Raw genomic sequence first — 21,419 nt, 5'->3', positions numbered from 1 at the left:
GGCCTCAGACTTTTCACTTGGGCAATATTTTTCTTCTGGAAATAAATTGGGGGAAAAACAGAGAGAGAAAGGATAAATTTGATTACTGGTAAGTTGCACCACGTCAGGCTACTTGTCAGGGTGTTCGTGCCTTATGGGGACATAAACCTTAGACGTGAGCTTGGATTCACATCCTTTGTGATGACTTCCAATCAAAAGTCACCTAAATCTAGAATCTAGAAATATGATTATCGCTTTTTCAAAACTGAAAGGGACAATTAAGGTTATAAAACCCCAGATACCTTTAGATCTGAAAGCCAGTGTGGGCTCTGACAGAAAAGAAAAAGCAGGCCTGACAGCCATCAGCTGAGAGCTGGTCAAGCACTCACAGGTAGGCCATGTGTTTCCTACTTAAAATAAACAAATTTACAGAATTCCAATAATCAAAGTAGGCTATTCTGTGATTGTGATTTGAGATAAAAACAAGACCACTCTTTAATCATGCCAGAGCACAGACAAAAACAAGAACACTGTGCAAACTACAAAATGACCACACATTCCCCTCTTCTTGCTGATCTGAGTAACTGCTGCTTCTTTACCAAAATTGGGCCACTCTGTTCCTCCCACTTCCTTCTAAAAAGTATTGTAATACCCAAACATAGACTTGTCCCCTTCATTCTGACAGTATTTATCCAGAGCAAACACTTGCTTCCTTGAACCTCCCCTAAATCACCTAACACAAGCTTAAATCCTATAACAAATTCCTCCCATATCCTCTTACTGAGACAGGCCACACCTTTCAGTACCCCAGGGGGTGTGGAATCTACCCACCAGTGTGTGGAATCCGTGCTGCTGTAACAGGTATCAATAAACTCAAGTGGTTGGAGTCCAGGTGGCTTTGGCTGGCGGACTTCAACAGGCAGTCAGAACCTCACTGTGAGCCTCCCAGCGTGCACTCCACCCACCCCAAAGATGACCCCAGACTCTCAGTTCCCAGACAAAGCAAAATCTCTTAGCATCTAAAGCCAAAAGAAACTTCCCACAGATTTCTAAGAACAAAAACTGAAACAAAAAGCATGTTCATGATTTATTGATAATTTTTCAGTGATCAGGTATTCACAGAAGGGAACAGTTGTTCATTGTATGTTTCATGGACACATTCCATCTTCTTTCCCACATCTTTAACTCAAATGACAATTGGCTTAGTTTTGTTTGTTTTCCAAAGAAACTCATAAAAGGGCTTGGAAAATTCTGAGATTGTTTTCTCCCATTGTTTCACAAACAATAGACCTTTTATAAACCCCTCTGTTATTGCAGAATGGAAAAAGCACAACTGTGTTCAGATCAGTGGTTCTTCACGTCTCCAGGATTTTGAGCTCTTACCTCCCAAGTATTCAAAGCCTCAGTACACATGAAAATGAAAAATAGTGACAGCTTTTTAGTGATGAGGATGGAGAGAAAAGAGATGGTGGTAATTGTTTGGACAGTTTCCCTAGGAGACAGCAGGTCTCTTGCCATTTGACCACAACGTTAGCTGACCCACTCCTTTTTCCCCAAATTGCCTGAAGGCACACTAACTGTGTCTAAGAATTAGGGAGGGAGTTAGGGGAGTGTGTGTTTGGGGGTAGGGGTGAGGATCGGGTACAGGGGTCTGGAGCTGGAAGTGGAGACCTGTGAGCAGGCTGGAAAAAGTTCTCTTGAGGATATCTGGCAATTTCTAGCATAGTGTCCCATTTCTTTAGCAAAAAGAGTTGCCTTCTGAATCTCTCCCGTTCATCTACACTCTCTCTCTCTCTCTCTCTCTCTCTCTCTCTCCCCCTCCCTCCCTCTCTCTCTCTCTCTCTCTCTCTCTCTGCATGGTCACCTGCAGACAGTTTCCCAGTGCAGCTAATTTTCTGCATCTTTTGCCTGAGAATGTTACCACACAAGCCCCTGAGCCAATGAGGGACAGGATTTCAGATTTCTCACCCTTTAGTGACAATTCTGAGTTTGGGGGTTTCCAGTTCCACTTAATCACTTAGAGAGTCCCCAGCAATGTAGGCCCATAAAGGTAGCCTAGGTATAAACACACCCTTTATTGACTCTTCCCTGTCTCATTTCCTTACTTCCCTACAGTGTTTTCTGGGATCACAGTCCAAATAAATTTCTTGCATCCAAAAATCTTTATCACAGGGTCTGCTCTTGGGGCAAGCCAAACTAAGACAAGGTCTTATAAGGAAACATTGAGAAACAGCTGTGACAAGAGGAAAGCAGGGTGAAATCAGGACAAAAATGAATTCATGGACTATTCCTAAAACATCAAAGTCCTGCATTTTCACGTTTTCCATAGCCTGTTCTTCAGTGGGGGAAGTTAGCCCTGCTTTGGGTGGATCTGCCCCACCAGGTAACAGGAAGAGAGAAATGCTAAGATGACGGGGTGGAAGGTAGCTTAGAGGCTGCAAGGGAGTAAATTCTGGGGAGAAGTCAAAGAGTGGTCCACATAACCCTGATTCCTTCCCTGAATTCTATCTCTCCCTTGCTCAATCCAAAATCACTTTATTGGCTCCCATAAGTTCCCTGTCACCCTTCTTCTTTGTTCTAGGAACTCTTTATTTCAAAAGTATTTCCAAGAATATGACTCAGAGATGTCACCAGTCCACCAGATCTCAGCCTCTTGCTCCCCAGGGCACATTTAACCTCCCCACTACCCTCTGTTCCACGCAGAAATTCACTACCTTCCCTATACCATCCCCCTTTCACCTCCTTTCCATCCACCCTTCACATATGCAAACTCTGTCGTGCTACAGTGTGTATAACTTTAACTTGGGTTTGGAAAATAGGGGGATTATGTCAGTATTATAATGTTGAAATGTCATCAGATCATATCTGATTATTACCAGCATATCAATAGTGTATGCCCCCAAGAAAGAGCAGCTGACTACAAAGTTCAATAGTAAATGGCAGAAGAATACAGTACTGAACATGATGCCCATTCTTTATAATAGGGAAAAAAATGTTCCACAATCTTGGCAATTATGTAACTGTTCATGTTTTGAATTATGCAAAAAGCCTTGTTGTTTTTATGATGTACAGAAACATAAAATAAATACTGGAAGGAAATATGCCAAAATGTGAATTGAGGCTATCACTAGGTAGTAGATTAAGGGTGATTTCCACTTTATAAAAATATTCTTTAATTTTTCCATAATAAGAGGTTTAGCCCAAAATAAGGAATTGCAGGCCTCAGGAGTTGCTTTGAGAGCCATCACTTTCGCAAGGAGGCAACACTGGGGCCCTGTGAACTGAATCTCACCTCATGAGCTGGCCTTAAGGGTTGGCCTCCAAGGGATTTGTGCCAGCAGACACAGCAGCTTCCGTGGGCACTCAGATGAGGAACAGGACTGTCAGCGGTGAGCTGAAGGCTACTGCTACCTTGGCCTCTGCCCTTTCATTTCTCAACCCACAGAAATAATAGAAAAACAACTTACTCTCTTCTGCGTCCCTACCACGTGCTAAGTGCTTTACCTGCTTAATCTCATTTAATCCTCCTAACACTTCTCCAAGGAAGGTATTATTAACATTATTCCCATTTTAGAGATAAAAGAACTGAGGCTTGCAGAGGCAAATTAACTGGCTGAAGGGCTCACATCTCATTTTAGTGTTCCTTGGCCCTCTTCCTTTCTCTCTGTCCCCTTTTATTTAGTCCAGCTCGTCAGTGTATATTCTGATCTCTGAGCTGAAGACCACAAATCCACAGTTGTCCATCTCTGGAAAACTTTCTCTTTTTTTCAAAGTAAATACACCAGGCTACCTGGGGGCAGGCTTTCCAGAGAGCACTTCCCCTTCCTTCTCCCGCTGGCTTTTAACTTTTGCCACTGGGGCCACATCCGCTTTCTCACTCGGTAGCAGTGGCTCCTTGTGCCTTTTCCTGCAAGATCACCGAGGTCAGTATGTGTGATTACTCTCAGCCCCTCTGAGACAGTGAGCGGCCAGGAGGGCACACCAGGGGTCTTCAAAAAGTTCATGGAAAGATTTTTTTTTTTAGTCTTTTATCTATTATGTTTTAATTCTATCTTTCCACGAATTTTGTGAAGTACCCTCAAAGCTCTCCTTCAGACTCCTCCCTTTAGTGCAGTGATTCTAAGATTTATTCATTTATGTGCAACCCACGAATGGGTACTATGCCTTCCTTCTCTTATGTCTCTTTTGGGGTTTCAGGGCCCAGTCTGTTGTTTTATACCTGCTTAGCCAAACTTAGGGAGGTGGGTGGGATGGTGCTGATGGCGGCACAGACTGAAAATCCCCACTGAGGAGGAGGCACAGAGAGGGCTTCACATGCAAATGCCCAGAGCTCTCCAGGATGGAAAGAACTGCAGGGAGGACGGTGAAGAGCAGAGAGTCTTCAGAGCCCATAGTTAGCTCCTGTGCATTCATCTCCTAGGTTGCAGCTCCTGACGGACTCACACCAGAATCCTGCTAGCCCAGACAGGTTGGAGATGGCAGTCTTCCCAAACTCCTGCCTCCCAGGTCTGCTCATTCTCATTCTTCTGCAGCCGCCTAAGCTGGATTCAGGTGGGTCTACCTTCCCTCTCTCTGGACTGCAAGGGTGAAAGGTCTCAGTAAATGTAAGTGATCCCATCCCGTTCTCCCTGTCGACCTCCACTGGGGTCCATTTGGATTCCTTCGGGCTGTCAAAGTTATGAGACATAGTGCAAGGGACTCTACATTTTAACAGGAGTCTGGGCCTATGTCAGTCCTCAATTCCCATCTCCACATCCCGTATGACTGCTTGTTCTGTGGCAGCTCACTTTGATGTGATTGGACCTCTGGAGCCCATTCTGGCCATGGTGGGTGAAGACGCTGAACTGCCCTGTCACCTGTCCCCGAACGTGAGTGCTGAGCACATGGAACTGAGGTGGTTCCGGAAGAAGGTCTCGCCGGCTGTGTTGGTGCACCAGGATGGGCGAGAGCAGCAGGGAGAGCAGATGCCCGAGTACCGAGGCAGGGTGACGCTGGTGCAGGATGACATCACTGAGGGGCGCGTTGCTGTGAGGATTCACGGTGTCAAAGTCTCTGATGATGGCGCATACCGATGCTTTTTCAGGGAAGATGGAAGCTATGAAGAGGCCATCGTGCATCTGAAGGTGGCTGGTGAGTAGATGGGTTTTGACCTTCTCCGGTGACTCCCATGTAGTATATACTCTCGTATGGATTTACTATGGAAACCATCATATTCATTCCTGAAATCCCTTTTAGGTTGGAGGGGATTGGCAGACCTGTTGTAGGAGATAAGTGGGAAGGAGGTTTGAGGTGAGAACAGGAAGAGACCAGAGAAATGTCTTTCTTGTAGAGCTTTATTTCGCTTATCTCCTGCCCTTTCCCCTCAATAATAGCATAAGCATTTCCCCATGAAACTAATTAAATAAATGTAAGATGTAATGGCCATATCACATTCTTTTATACAACACAATTTACTTGCTCAAGTCCCAGAACTGAATATCTTAGTTGTGTCTGTTTTTCATCACTACACTAAGGCAGTGGTAAACATCCCATATACTTTGAGGCTGCTTTATGGATCAGTCTCTAAGGACTGATTTTCTAAAATCAGAGGCTGTTTGTTAACATTTTGATCCACCTGGAAAATATTTCACTTTTCTTTCCCTTTTTGCTTGAAGCCAAATTCCAGGGCAAAACAGTAAGGAAACTGGTAAGCATTCAGGAGGAAAGTATGCATGAAGGGCTGACTTTCCCACGTACTAGTGAATAGCATCAAGCAAATCTCTTTCTGAGCCATGCGTCCTACTGTAAAACTGGGGAAGCGTTTATCCAGGATGATTTTGCAAGAATGAAAAAAATTAGGCAATGTATGAGAAACTGCTTTGTCAATTCTAAAAGCATTATATGCTTGTAAGTATTATCACTGTGCCTTAGACTGATCAAAACCATACAATATACAAATATACTGCCTTTCTTATATATATTAAAATAAAGTTTGAAAAATACTTTGGTGAAATCTGGGTCTTCACTTCATAACAGGGCGCCCCCTGTGCAACATCATATGTACCTCTCATTTTGTTTTTTAAAGAAGAAGTTGATTATAAAAACCTAGAGATTCGATGGCCTAAAACTGTCATTGTAATCTTTTATGAGTGATGGCACCTTTGAGAATCTGCTGAAAGTGGCAGCTCTTTCCATGAAAAGACTGTACACTCTTGTATATATACATAAACTTAGAATATGGATTTAAACCAATGGTTGGGGCCATGTGGTTTAGGACTCTTTTCTGCAGCTCAATGTTTTTTTGTACTCTGTGGAATTGTTAGAAAAGAATTAGGCTGAACAGGCAGGAAAAGCAGCTTTATGTTGATTTACATTAGGGCATAATTGGTTGAGGAAAGATGAGGTTGAAACCATTTAAGAAAATTCCTGAATCAGCATCACTGGTAAAGGAAACTACAATCTCAGGGCAAAGAACCTCCAGTCCTCCTCCTCAAAGATATTTCTTCTCAGTTCATCCTTAAATACCCAATCCTAGTTTTCCTCCTCCTCCCCAAATACCTCCAACCACAGACCTCTCTCCCAGCTCTGGCGCTCCCAGCCTAGACCACTAATCCACCTCTAAACCATTGGTTTTACTGTTCCTGCTGGCTGAAGAAGTCCCTGTGTCTACCCATCAAACTCCAGCCCACATTTCAAAGGCTAGATCCTAATAAGGCATCCCTCTTTGATAGGTATATGAAATTTCTTTTATTGATAACTCAGTTTCCTTATGTAATAAAATATAGAGATGAGTCTCTCCTATTTCCAGTCTACTTCTCTCTCTCTCTCCCCCCCTCCCCCACCCCTTTCTCAAACTATGTAGCCCTATGGTTATAAGGCTCCAAGAAAGGTATCCACTAAAAGATTAAGGCCAGCTTGTCTCTCCATAGCTCTGGGCTCTGACCCTCACATCCATATGGAAGTTCAAAAAAGTGGGGAGATCCAGCTGGAGTGCACCTCAGTGGGATGGTACCCAGAGCCCCAAGTGCATTGGAGAACTCCCAAGGGACAGAAGTTTCCATCCACATCAGAGTCCAGGAATCCTGATAAAGAAGGCCTGTTCACGGTGGCTGCTTCACTGATCATCACAGACACCTCCGTGGAGAACGTGTCCTGCTGCATCCAGAACCTCCTTCTTGGGCAGGAGAAGGAAGTGGGGATTTCCATTCCAGGTCAGTGGAACCAGTACTGGGCTCTTATGTCAACACAGCTTCAGAGTCACACAACATGGGACCCCTGCCCAGATGTGACCTCATGGCACAGTCATCTACTTCCGCGACCTAAGCTCCTGCTCACTGACTTGAGGGAGCCCCACCAGCTTTATTAGAAAAGTAAAGATTCTGAAAGCATAAACTCTACCTAGATCTCATAGAAATTTCAGATTTTCCATTTTAAAAGATATATCTGAAATATAGATGCTTTGTCTCTGGAGACGTTCCTGATCCAGAACCTTCCCTCCTAGAATAAACATGGAGACTAAGTTGTTCTTCTAGTCTTCCTATTTCTACCCTAACCTCTCTTCTCCCCTCCCTGTCCTGTGCTAGAGCTCTGTCTAGATTTCCAGGGTTCTCAGGAAAGCAAATTCTCTTATTATTCTCCCAGATACCACCTCTGATTCAGGCAGGAAACTTTCTTTATTCTTTGGCCACTGAGTCCCATTCTGTCACATACACAGGTGACATTTCCCCTTCCTTATTTACCTCCCTCATCCCCTTGGTTCCCATTCTGCATTGACAGATAAGGAGGAATTTCTATAATACCATGAATTGGTCCATTATGTTCTTTATTTCATAGGTCCTGTCCCCAAATCACTCTCCATCCTCTCTCTCTGCTCTCTCCTGCTCAAGAGCAAAGTTTTCCAAAAAGTTTAGAGTAGCATTGGAGTGACTATTGCCATGGGAGGGATGGGAATGGTCTGGGTCATCCCCTCTTCCATCTCCCTTTGGAATCAGGAGAGAAGCTGGGTTTGCTCAGAGTTTCTCAACCAATGTTCTTGGGGATTTTGTTTTAGCTCCCTTCTTCCCAAGGTTGACTCCCTGGATTGTGGCTGTGGCTGTCACCCTGATGGCCCTAGGGCTTCTCACCATTGGGTCCATTTTTTTCACTTGGAGACTATACAAGGAAAGATCCAGAGAGAGGAATAATGAAATGAGGCCTAAAGGTAAGTCATAGAATTCACAAAGGCTACCTGTCAAGAATGCTTCAGAGAAGGGTTGGACCCAAGTCCTTCAGGATGACTTCCAACAGGAAGACAATTTGTTTCCAGAGTTATGAAAGTTGGAAGAGATTATAAGCCTCATGAAGTCACAGATGCCCAATATAAAGAACAGTTTTGAGGCACAGACAGAGTTAAAACCAATTCTAATTGAGATAGTAGACCTGATTTTACTCACTACCCACCCTCAGCCCCTACCCCCACTTTTAACTCAGTTTCTCAGTAACCCTCTTATTATTAAAGATCTAATCCCAAGCCAGTAGGAACTTCCTGCATGTTTCTTAGAAAACTAAACAAAACAAATTTTTTGTTCTTGATTTATTGATAATGTTTCAGTAATCAGGAGTCATGAATTAAACAGTTTGTCCTTTGTGTGTTTCACACACCAGTTTGTCCCCTCCCTCATGTCCTCTGTAGAAAGCCATTGAGGTATTTTTGTTTGTTTTCCAGAGAAACTCCTAGAAGAGCTCAGTAAGTTCTGTCTTCTTGTCGCTATTTCACCCACAAGGTTTTCTCTCTCTTATGTAACCTGTCAATGACTATCTCTTTCCTTCATTGCAGAATGGACAAAGGCTGCATTGCATACAGGTCAGTGGCTCTGAACTTCTAAAGGGCTCTGAGGCTCTATCCCCAGGAATTCAAAGTCCTATGATACTTGGAAATGAAAACACTAACACACTTTACTGACGAGGATAGAAATGGGAGAGGTGATAGAAAATGGCCTCAATACTTCTCCTGAGGCACATAGAAGGCCCTTGGATGATGGCTAGGAGACAAGCCCCTCTGATAGGATCCCAGTAGGCAGTGGGGACAGTCAGCTCTTCCATCACCCTGTGGCTGCTGATGAGGGAGGGAGCCTGGGGGAATGGAGACCCCTAGCAGGCCTAGCAGCCCTCCCCCTGAGGAGACCTGTCAGCTCCTAGAACAGTGCCCTATTTCTTTGGAGCAGGAAGGACAGGTCCTGTAACCTCTTATGTCCTCTGATGGTCACACTTTCTCTCTCTCTGTCTCCAGTTGATGTGACTCTGGATCCAGACACAGCCCATCCCCACCTCTTTCTGTATGAGGATTTAAAATCTGTTCGACTGGAAGATTCACGTCAGAAACTTCCTGAGAAACCAGAAAGATTTGACTCGTGGCCCTGTGTGCTGGGCCGTGAGGCCTTCACCTCTGGAAGACATTACTGGGAGGTGGAGGTGGGAGACAGGACAGACTGGGCGATCGGTGTGTGTAGGGAGAACGTGATGAGGAAAGGATTTGACCCCATGACTCCTGAGAATGGGTTCTGGGCTGTGGAGTTGTATGGGAATGGGTACTGGGCCCTCACCCCTCTCCGCACCCCTCTCGCATTGGCAGGAGCCCCCCACCGGGTTGGGATTTTCCTGAACTATGAATTAGGAGACATCTCCTTCTACAACATGACTGATGGATCCCATATCTATACTTTCCCCAACGTCTCTTTCTCTGGCCCCCTGCGGCCCTTCTTCTGTCTATGGTCCTGTGGTAAAAAGCCCCTGACCATCTGCCCAATTGCTGATGGGCCTGAGGGGGTCACAGTAATTGCTAACACCCAGGATCTTTCTAAGGATATCCCACTGTCCCCCATGGGGGAGGACTCGGCTTCTGGGGATACAGACACTCTCCATTCTAAACTAATCCCTACCCAGCCCAACCAAGGGGCTCCTTAAGGAATATCCCAGCTCAGCTCATTTCCTTTGCTCTAACCCCTCTCCTCCATCACCCCCTGAGACTTTGGCTGCCAGCTTCACCCAACCGCTGTTTCTCCCTGTTGGGTAGTGATTAATTGACTTGGGAAGGTCGTGCTGCTGCTGCTGGAGAGGGCGGGGGGTAGGACTTTCCTGATCTGTTTCTGTACCAATATTTGGGGGATGGAGAGGTGACTCTTAATCTGCTTCTAGTGTTCTCCTATCCCATAAGGCCAGAATCTGTTAGGAAGGAATTGGAGCACACCCAAATGACAATTCAGGGATTGAGATGGGATTAGGTTGGCACGGGGCTGTGACAGAAGTGTCTTGGTGTCCAGAATAGGAGTATGTGGAGGAACAGGTTTTAGGCAAGCAGAAAACCCAATGGTTGCTAATAAAGGAACAATCCCAGGCTGAAATCTCATAACGGAACTTGGAGAGAACAGCAATGATGGAGGAAAGTGGGGTGAACCCAGACCAATGATGAGCACCTGGACTGCTCTTAGAGTTTCACAGCCTATGTCTCAAATTTTGTAAGCCATTTCCTATAGGGTGGAGGACACTGGCCCTCCTTCTGTGGGAGCTGAGCTGTGGGCAAAGGGGAATAGAGAGGAGCTGGGATAAGCAGGGCTGGGGGGTTGGACAGAAAGTGTGACAGAGGAGAGAATTTCGGACAAAACTCGAAGGTTGTCTGTACAGCCATGCCTCAGATCTTGTTCCTCTCTCTGCACCCTCCTGTTTCTCCCTTGCCTGGAGGTGATTCCAACCTCACCCTGTTGACTCCACAAGTTTCCAGTTCTCCCCTTCCTTTTGATCTAGCATCTCTCCATTTCAAAGGCATTTCCAGGAATCATCCTTCAGTGATATCACCACTTTATCAGCCACTGTTTCAGCCTCACCCCCCCTCAGCCCTCATTCCAGAGTCTGTACTCCTCCAACACACCTCTGATTAACTTCAACTGCCACCCATTTCCACACCGTGCCGCCACACTGCTGGTCACTGTCTCCTCACCTGTCTTTCCTACACGTTGCTTCTCCTCAGGATCCCCTGAATGCTGCATCATTGTGCTCAGCACAGTGGACTGATTGTACCTGTTCGTATCTGCCCTTGAACATTGTCCTGCATACTTGTGGCTTATCTTGCCAGGGGACTGCAAATGTATGCAGGCTCACACCTTCCACTTTCATTGTATTTTTCTAGCTTCCAGGATAGATGCTGCCCATGGTCTTTACCTAATAAATAAGTCTGTCTGATTGTTGAAAGCAGCCTCTAAACTTCCCTTTCTTTGTCCCAATAATGGAATCGAAACAAAATAAAACAGAAGGAAGAAACTTCAATAGAATGAACCCGGCCAAAGCACTACCATTCTATATGGTCCAAGACGCATCCCCGGGCCTGATGGCATGGGCTTACCAGGGCAGGCAATTACAGGGGGCTGTTGCCCCATGAGGGCCCAATTCCTTAAAAAAAGGTCCCAGTGCCAATGACTACCTACCCTCAGCCTCCGTTTGGGTGGTGACTCCATTTCTACTACTATAAAGATAACTGGCCCATGGTTTAGGTAAGTGAAGCCACCTTTTCAAACTAACAGTACTTTTCTAGGAGGAGGAAATATTTGAAAATCTTTAATGATAATGCCTTGTAATTAAAAACAAAGAGAAAAAACAAAAAAAAAAATGGGTTAGAGCCCAATATTTGTAACACTAATATTAAGGGAGATCTGCCAAAAACAAAACAAAACATGGGCCGGCCGGTGGCGCACTCGGTAGAGTGCGGCGCTTGGGAGCTCAGCGGCGCTCCCGCCGAGGGTTCGGATCCCATATAGAGACCAGTCCGCTCACTGGTTGAGCGCAGTGCAGGCGCAACACCAAGGGTTGCGATCCCATTACCGGTCACGAAAAAAGACAAAAAGGAAAAAAAACAAAACAAAACAAAAGCATGGGCAATCTTCGGAAACCATGGCTCCTGAAGGGAGACTCTATGTATTCTGCTTGAAGGCCCTGGTCTTCAGCAAGTTGCTGACTTTCTCCTCTCTTGCCCCAAGGGAGGGTTAAGAATAGGCCCCCTCATAAAGGGTCTGACCTGAATGCAATTCAAACAGCCCTGCGGCCCAGAAAGACAGAATGTGTCTCCAAAGTTTGACAAAACAGTGGGAAAATCATCTCATATGTATGCCACCTGCTGAGAAATCATCAAAATCAGACTTACTTCTTATCATACCACAAGATCTCCAAATTCAAAATTACATTCACACTAAAATAGTGTATGCAGTATTTCACCACAATATATTTCTCACGATTAAGCTAAAAACCAACTTTTCTTAATTTTCAGTCTATCTGCAATTTTCACAGAGGATCATGACAAAAAGAGCACCAACCACTCTCTCTTAGGTGGAAATTCTGAACATCAGACACGTCTATTATCAGTATACTCACTGTAAGCAAGATGTGACCACCATATACTCCATTACCCACCTTTTGTCATTGTCACTCCCATGTTCCACCTCCATTTATATTTTCATTCTGGTTTTAGTGTCTTCCTATTGACTGGGTTCAAGACTTATGTAATAATATCCACATAATCACATTCCCATGGATGTAATACGAGATTATTTAAAAATGAATCTGCACACAGGCTTATAAATCAGGAGACCACACAGGTTTTATTCTGGGAAGAGGCCAAGAGGAAAATGTAATTGAACTTTAGGATGAGAAGTGACTATTGACATTTACTCCAATCCCCTCTTTTCAAAGATGAGGAAACAGATGTCAAGAGAAATGAAGCGATTTGGTTAAAGACACACAGTATGTGGTCAGACCAGTATCAAAGGTGTCCTCACTATAAACTGTCCCAGACATCCTCCACTGAGTAAGCTGCAGATGGGTGGAAGGACAGATTCAGTTAATCTAGGGGCTGGAACTTCAGAAAATTCTTTAGGAATTCTACCTAGGTGAAACCCATTGGCTCAGAATATTCCTAGGCAGAGAGAGGCACAAGAGAAAAAAAAAGTCAGCTTAGCATTCTACCTTGTACAGACCGAGGGTCTGCACCTGGGGGAGCAGACAGGAAGGGCTCTTCCTCCATCATTTCATGGGTCCAGTGTTCTCCCTCACTTGCCCCGTCCTCAAACATTCCCTATCCCATACTGCTCACCCCACACTGTACTCCTGGGACGAGAATATAATTTATTCCTGTTTTAGAAGTATCCATTTGTAGTCAAACTGAACTTTTAGAAAATCAAAGGAAACATAGTCCAAACTTCTTTTAAAAAAATACTTAGGAACTTCAGGCAGTTGCTTTACTGGTTTAATGTGTAATACATATCCTAAAATGTATTTGTAAAACCTCACCCAGAATAGACAGGGCTTCCACGAGAACCCCTTTTTGAGAGTAGAAAGAAAAATGGTCACAGATTTTAATCAGCTCTGTGACTCCCCTTCCCTTCCCTTTCACATGATCTTCAAAGAAAATGGTCACCAGGCACGGTACTGAGCTGGTGGTAGGTTCTTAGGCAACACCTGTGTCTTTCTCCTTTCCCCCATCTCCAGCCTCTTTGTGTGACACACCCCTGAGGAAGAACTTATCTGATAAAGCCAAGAACCTGCCTGGCATGAGCCATCAGAACTGTGCTACAGTGATGAGGAAACTATCAGTCTCGGTAGTTCTGGCTTTATTTCCAAATCTTCTAAAAGACAAGAAATGTCACCCCACCAATGCTTTACCAAAGCCTTAGTGACCGGAAGCAGAGTTTGTGATACTATGATTTCAAAAGCACCAGAAAGACCTCTTTTCCACCACTGCAAATAACTAACTGAAGGACTTACTAATGTCTGATTTTCCTTTTAAACCAGAAACAAGAGCCTTTCCATTCCACAACTAAAGATCAGACTAAAAATGCAAATGCCACTAAAATAATAATAAGTGACTTCATTTCACACTTCCAAATGCCAGCTGTGGTAGTCACATATTCAGGGGTGCCTGCTTCTGTTAAACAGAGACTCTGAGGTAACTGAGCCCAGACATTCAGATTAAGAGAAAAATAATTGTACAACCACCCTCTTCCCTAAGTAACAGCAGCTCTTCCATCCCATCTCTAGGTGCACCTCAATTCATGCCTCTTCTGCTTCCAGACAGCACTCACATCTCTTCATATCTCCCACCTGCCGCAGTCCCTGATAGCCCACACCCAACATTGACTCATTTTATTATTTCAAAACGGAGATAACTTATTTTCCAGAATACACATGAAAGTTTACTTTTAAAAGTAATAATGGTCCATAATGTCATCAGACAAACATGACTAATACCAACATTTGGATTTATCCTCCCCTTTAAAAAAAAAAAAATCTATTATCTGTTTATTCCAATTGATTTAAACTACTTGCTTTTTAGGGAGTGGATTTCATAGCAGTTTGAGCATATTTGGGGAGAAGGTTTCATAGCTTTGCAGTACAAATGTGGTAGCTGTGATGGACATAAAAAGAGATTTAAGAAGCCTGTATGGTTATTTCACCAAGATCAAGGGTCTGGATCCCTATACTGGCCAGACACCAGGAAAAAAAAAAAAAGACGACTATGAGAGATAGTGGGAGATAGAGTGATATGCATATAGAAAATAAAAGGCAGAACTAGTTATAGTTTGGTGCCTCCTTTAAAAATTTTTTTTATTATTATTTTAATAAACACAAGCTGGCTGGCCAGTTAGCTCACTTGGGAGACCTTGGTGCTGATAACACCAAGGTCAAGGGTTTGGATCCGCGGACCAGCCAGCCACCAAAATAATAATAATTTTTAAAATAAAATAAATAAATAAAAGATAGAGATTAAATCAACAAAGCCTCCAACTCTTCTGCACACAGAAATACAATATGTAATAGGGATTTCTGGTTTTTTGTCTTGTTTAATAGCAAGCAGTATAGTATCATTCTTCCACTTCCCGCTTACTCCCTATGGCTTACTTATCACAATATTTAACCCCTGGTGCTTTGTTTCTGTCTGAGATACAAATTTGTGGGTTACTGGCTTTCTACCTTATCTCCTCTTCACACATCAGCCACTTCATGTTTAAGGAATTAAATGTTTTCAACTGACCATATGAAATTTAAATTTACTTTGCAAAATGCACCCAGAAAGCAAAAAGTAAACTGTTTTAGTAACCTGCTTTATGAAGTCATCCAACCTCATGTAAACTGCCATTAAGTTCTGTGAAAACACATTAGTCAACTTGCTAAATATGAAAGTATCCCTTCTGGCCTTAGACAGTCTGAAAGTTTTACCACATTATGTCTCAAAATATTGGTTTATAGCCCTTTAAAAAATCTATTGATTATCGCAAAAGTTAGAGATCAAGTTGAGCAATAAAGAAATAAATTTAAAGTAGCTATGTAGCTCTTAAAAACAATGAGGTATGTAATAAAACGAAGGGATGTCCGTGATGTATTGTTGGCTAATAAAAAGATTTACTGTATACAATTCCAATTCTGTTTTAAAGGCATACTCTTAGTATGCACAGAAAAAAGCCCATGAAGACTGGCTACCCTGGGTATCAAAAGGGGAGATATTGGCTTCCCCGAGCCTACGAAGTTTTGATTCTCTTGCTTCAAAACCTAAAGAGAGTTACAGGGTGGATCTGAAAATGTTCTAAGGGGCCGCGGGCCTCTCACGGACTTCCATTTTCACCAATATTTGACTTTTGTTTGTTTGATTTTTGTCTGGGGGCAGGCAGCTGGACCTGTGAGTTTGGTATCAATTTTAGGGAGTGTCAGATAGGAGCTGAGTGCGACCTGTAACAGGTGAGGGGTTCATATTAGACATGATGATGCAGGCAAGATCCCAATGTTAAGACGGACAGAGACTGGGTCCCCGATGATTTCACCAAGCAGAGACTCTTTACTAGCTTTATTTTTACATAAGAGAATAGTAAGTTTCTTTCTATCTTGTTCAAGCCAGTTACTTTGAAACTTTCTTACAGATAACTAAAGGTATATCCTGGCTAGCACATCCCCCAAATGATTCTCCGTGCCATTGTAAGAAGCTGAGAATTCCCAGGCTAGACCATTTGAGTGAATCTGTTTAAACTGGCATTTCCTATCGACTGAGGTTCTTATGACCTTGTTGTCAAGCTTTCCACTATTTAAAAAATACCTGATGTGCTAAGAGCCTCCCAAGGGAAGGTCAGGTGTGGGACAATAATTCATGCCAGAAGACTGGCCTTCCACGGAGGAGAGCACTGAATAAGGACCCCACACACAGTTTAGCACATTGCTACTCATGCTAGTCAGGTCCAGCTCATTAGAACCACAGAACCTGGAGCCCCACTCCAGACCTCCTGCATCCGAAACTGCATTTTAACAAGATCCCTAGGTGATTCATGTGCAGTTTGAAGTTTGAGAACAGACTAGATGTGTACTTGGGGCAGAAGACCTCATCTGAGATGTTAAGAATCCTTCAAGAGGTATGCCCCAAATTTTGATCAATGTGCAAAATGCATTTGTGAGACAGCTTAATATGTATAATTACAGTAGCTAAGATTGACAGAACATTTATGTTTTAAGTTCTGTTCTAGGTGTTTTACATGCAGTAATTCATGCACTCCAGTGGCTGGCAGAACATCTGCGTGGTGGTTGTGGTGCCTAGCCACTTCCGCAGCAGCTGTGGTTACTGTGGTGGTTGTGGTGGGCCATCCACATGGAGGTGATGTTTTTGGCATGCTCCTTGGTGCTGGTGGTGTGCCTGGTTGTGGGTGGGGGTCCGGTCCCCAGGTCCATGCGTCAGGTCCCCTGGCAGGCCCCAGGCACTGATGGTGTGCCTGGACCGGAACTAATTTTTTGTACTTTGCTTACTTCTAAAATGGGGGAACTTCCTGTGGGAACCAGTACTTGAGCTCTGTGGTTGAGCTAAATTGTTGCTTTGCTGCTGTTTCTCTAGGGAAGACTTTTTGTGCAGCTCAGGGTTTAATGGTTGACCTTATAGGTATTTCCGGCTCTCCAGAGACTTGGTGTACCTGGGTTGTGTAGAAACTCTGATCTGGGCCTGAGGTTGTTCATCAAACTGCACCCCCTGCAATTCTGCATTCCCGACCAGTCTCCTCTGAGTGGTCCTGCACTGATTGGGAGGCGGATTGGCTGTCATTGCTTTGTCCCAGTGTTCTCCTGGTGGGCCTGTCTCGAGACCACCACCGCCCATGCTCCAAACACTTCCCATGCGACGGGCCCTGTGCTGGTCCCTTGCGATGACTCACTGGCCTCTGAATCACTCCCCTTTTTTCAGCTGTTCTGGCTTCTCACTCCTGTGTGGGTCCACGGGAGCCCTATTAGTGGTCTTGCTGTCCTAGGAGCCACCAAAGCCCTCTTCTCCCCCACTGCCTCCAAGCAACTCTATCTGAAGGGCACAGCTGCGGCTTCTGCTGGCTCCTACTCCATGCACTCAGCAGCTCGAGCCTTAATGCCACTGCGGTCAAAACACTCAGAGCAGTTTTTTCTTTCTCTCATTGTGGCTTCTCCCCCTTCATGAACTCCATAGGTCTCTCCTCCTCTTCCCCTGAGCTCCAGGGGCCTCAGCTTGGCTGTTGTTACTTTTTTATAGTTGTAAATTAGTTGATTTGTATGAGAGAGTGACACTGGGGACCGTCTATTCCACCATCTTGACTGGAACTCACCTTGAACACTTTTTAAAATGTGGTTTGCACATTTGCCCTTGAAAGAAAGATTCAGACTTTCTTTAAAGCTAAACCCTAAAACAAAGATCTCACACGTGTATGCACATGATAATCACCATCACACGGGAGTAAAGTGAGAACCTTTTTTTCCCCCAATTTTAAAATTTAATTTATTTCTCCATGTAGATTGTGTCAGAGGAAACTTAAAAAATTTAATTGCTAGGTGGCACTTCCAGATACTCTGATTTAATTGAATGGAGAAGATGTTGATATATTTAAAAATCTCCCCAGAAGAGAACTACTGTTCCAGAAGATTATAAAAAGCATTATCTATATGTTTTTCACATCTCACTTCCTCCTAATGTTAGGGTACTTTTTCTGTTAAGAATTACAGGGTTATTGTACTTTAAGCCAGTGGTTCTCAAACCAGCATGCCTCAGAATCATATGGAGGGCTTGTTAAACACACACTATGGGATTCTATCCCCAAAACTTATTTATTTTTTAAATTGGCAAATAAAGATTGTATATATTTATGGTATACAAAATATTTTTATATACGTACGCATTACGGAAAGGCTATATCAAGCTAATTAACATATCCATTACTTCACATATTTTTGCGGGGTGAGAACATTTTAAATCAACTTTCTTAGCAACTTTCAAGTATTTCATTGTTATTAACTGTGTTTACTATGTAAATAGCAAAACTTCTGATTCAGTAGGTCTGGGTAGGGCGACGAATTTGCATCTAACTGGTTTCCTGGAAATGGGGATTTGACGCTTAATATAAGGGACTAAGCATCGTATTCCATCAATTGAAACTACGATGAAATTGGAAAGTGTCTAAGAAAGCAATTTCCAAGGTCCACAGGGGCAAAATGACCTGTCTAAGATCCTCCAGGCAACTAGTTTTATTTGAAATTCAAACTCAGGTCCCCTGACTTCCAGTCAGTGATATTCGAACTACAGCATCCTGACTGCTAACACCTACTAACAAAATTTGAAGCAGGTCACTTCTGACCTTGATGTATGTTTAGAAAAGCAGCTGCGGTAGAGACATGGTATAAAGTGCTTCCGGCACTGGGTTAAAAAAACACAGAAACTATTCACTGTTTTTTTCTTACTTTTTGTTTTTGTTTTTGGGTTTTTTTTTTTTTTTTTTTAAAGCTTTTATTACAGTATAGCATCCGCACAGAAAAATGCACACATCTTCAGTGTACAACCCCATAAGCTCAGATCAAGAAGCCAGACAAGCCAACCTTTTATGCTGCTCCTAAGGGGAACCACCAGCTGGGAGATTTAAAATAGAAGGAAAGGAGAGGAGGAGTTAGCGAGCACCTTAGTCCAGCAACACATTGGAATTAGCTTAAAATTTCCTGGGAGTAAGCGTACATTTAATCAAGGCATTCCAGCAATGTTGAGTTCAAAATGGGTGCCATTACTTTAACTGGAGTTCAGTGGAGAGTGGGGAGAAAGCTGCCTCACTCTCGGGGACTGAGTCCCGACACGGCTCCCACCAGCCGCGCCGCCCGCCGCAGCCCTCCGGGCACAGGCCGCGGTCGAATCCCTGTTAACACGGAAGACGCCGCCCCGCGGTCCGGGCAACCCTGGTCCTGTTCCGCGTTTTAACTCCGGGCCATCATCCGGGGCAGTTCGCGAAGTGGCGGCCGAACTTTTAACCAAATAATTCCCATATCTGAAGAAAAGAAATTATGTTATGTGGTAGAGGAGTAGCGTTTTAGGTAATTTTAGAAATTATTTCTGAGAGTCCTTATTTGCAGCAAGTCAGGATGGCCGAGCGGTCTAAGGCGCTGCGTTCAGGTCGCAGTCTCCCCTGGAGGCGTGGGTTCGAATCCCACTCCTGACAGCTTGGAATTTTTTTTTTTTTTTAATCATAAAATTTACACTACTTTATCCCCCATGCCCATCGTGGAATGATTTCTTTTCTTTTCTTTTCTTTTCTTTTTTTTTTTTTTTGCGGCTGGCCGGTATGGGGATCCGACAATTGATCAAATTTTTTAAAAGTTATCCGAGCTCTGGAATAAAAGCACTCTGTACTAGGAAGATAGTTCAAAAACTGTCATTTTAAATTTCATCTCCCTTCTCTGTTTCTCTGTCGCTAGTTGTCTCTCCTTCTCTCTTCTTCACACGCAGATTTGAATGAATGTTACTCTTCAGTTCATGGCCCATTAACATCACTGATGTCCGCAGGGCTCCTGTTTTGTTTTATTTATAGATTTCTTTCTTTCTTTTTCTCCTTCCTTCCTTCCTTCCTTCCTTCCTTCCTTCCTTCCTTCCTTCCTTCCTTCCTTCCTTCCTTCCTTCCTTCCTTCCTTCCTTCCTTCCTTCCCCTTTTCCTTTCTTTTCACTAGGGAAATCTATATAGATTCGTTTTGAATTCCTTTTCCTCAGCCTCATTTTCCACCCTGCACCCCACTACCTATAAGAAATCACTGGAAAGGGCATTCTTTTCATTTTGTGCGTTTGTAGAACATGCATTATTGGTTTGGGTGCATGTAGGAATGTTTTTAATTTACGTAAATGGCACTATGTCATAGATCTCATTCCATTTTTACTTTATTTCTTTGGCACCATATTTTTGATCTATGTTGCTGTGTGCACATCTAGATCCCTTCTAGACCAACTGCTTTTCATTACTGCATAAGAGGTCTGCCATGTGAGGTTACCTGCCCCCAGGGATGACTCCTAGATTGGGTCCAATGCTTTGCTACTACAGATAAGAATTTTATCAATGAACATGTGCTATTATGAAGCTGTGTAAGACTTTCCTTGAGATACAGAAGGAACGAATTGCAGGTGATGAGGGCCTGACAATCTACTAACTTTGTTGTTTAAAACAGGACCCAGGACCCAAGGAGAATGATTTAGACACATAGAAGGTCATGCTTAGTGACATCTCTGGAAATATCCCTCAAACTCAATTTTTCTGATGTCTAGCCTGCTCATCTTGAGCATTAATTGCTACAGTTACAAACATTAATATGCAAAGTTTTTATTTTGAATTTATAATTTATTGCAAAACCTTAATTAATCAAAACCCTCAAGTGACTCGAGTTTTCTCTTCGTCATTCCTTTTAAAATAGAAATTCGATCTAATACAAGGTTACAAAAGCAAAATACAGGGTGAATCTGTTTTAGGATCACTGACAGTCAGTCATTCTGTCCTCTCCCTTGCCCCCAAATTCCTTAAAACTCACAGAAAGATTCATATATACACTGAAAGAAAAGTGAATTGGGACATTTTAGAACAATCATCATCAAGGCCAGAAAAGCATAAACAAAATTTTCCCTTATTCCCCGAATGGCCACACATTCATTCCATTTTTGCCCAGAAATTCTGATTAAACATTATTTTAAGTCCCTGCTTTCACCATGGCAACATAAGAGAAAGGAGGAAATGACAAATAGGCACATCCCGTAGGATGATAGGAAAAGCACTTACAAGGTGCTTGGAAGGCCAGCAGATTGGTCCAATTCAATTCAGGCTGCCTGGGCTCACCTCTGGACTCTGCCATTTATGAGCTATATGACCTTCCAGGCAAGTCACTTTACATCCTTGTGCCTTGGTGCCCTCCTCTTAAATACGGAGGAAATAATTGTGCCTTACCTCATAAGTACATTATGAGGATTGCATGACTTTATATATATAAAGTGCTTAAAAGAGTTCTCCAAAACAATAAATGCCTGATAAATGGTATTTTTTTGTCATAATTGAATACCTGCTTATATTAGCCATGATCCTTCAGAGAAACAGAACCATAATCTATCTATCATCTATCTATCTATCTATCTATCTATCTATCTATCTATCTATCTATCT

General features: G+C 43.3%; 1 protein-coding gene and 1 non-coding gene across 2 annotated transcripts; both read left to right on the top strand.

The window, feature by feature from the left end:
* The first annotated feature begins 4,454 nt into the window (after positions 1-4,454).
* Positions 4,455-9,900, top strand: BTN1A1 (butyrophilin, subfamily 1, member A1). The gene is made up of 7 exons (XM_008582757.1): positions 4,455-4,530; positions 4,762-5,109; positions 6,888-7,169; positions 8,009-8,158; positions 8,663-8,683; positions 8,774-8,800; positions 9,227-9,900. Exons 1-7 carry the CDS (start codon positions 4,455-4,457, stop codon positions 9,898-9,900), a joined length of 1,578 nt encoding a protein of 525 aa, XP_008580979.1.
* Positions 9,901-19,362: 9,462 nt separating this feature from the next.
* On the top strand, positions 19,363-19,445 carry TRNAL-CAG. The gene has a single exon. It is a non-coding gene; the product is annotated as a tRNA-Leu (tRNA).
* The last annotated feature ends 1,974 nt before the right edge of the window (positions 19,446-21,419 follow it).

This window comes from Galeopterus variegatus, unplaced genomic scaffold (genome assembly GCF_000696425.1).
Source record: "Galeopterus variegatus unplaced genomic scaffold, G_variegatus-3.0.2 Scaffold2717, whole genome shotgun sequence".
Classification (NCBI taxonomy): domain Eukaryota; kingdom Metazoa; phylum Chordata; class Mammalia; order Dermoptera; family Cynocephalidae; genus Galeopterus; species Galeopterus variegatus.
The sequence above is the reverse complement of the archived record's forward strand: the minus strand, read 5'-3'. Positions and strand labels throughout refer to the sequence as shown.

Coding starts and splice junctions, on each gene's coding strand:
- BTN1A1 (XM_008582757.1), top strand. CDS start 4,455: ATGGCAGTCTTCCCAAACTCCTGCCTCCCAGGTCTGCTCATTCTCATT. Junction 5,110..6,887: donor CGTGCATCTGAAGGTGGCTG/GTGAGTAGATGG, acceptor GTCTCTCCATAG/CTCTGGGCTCTGACCCTCAC. Junction 8,801..9,226: donor AAAGGCTGCATTGCATACAG/GTCAGTGGCTCT, acceptor CTCTGTCTCCAG/TTGATGTGACTCTGGATCCA.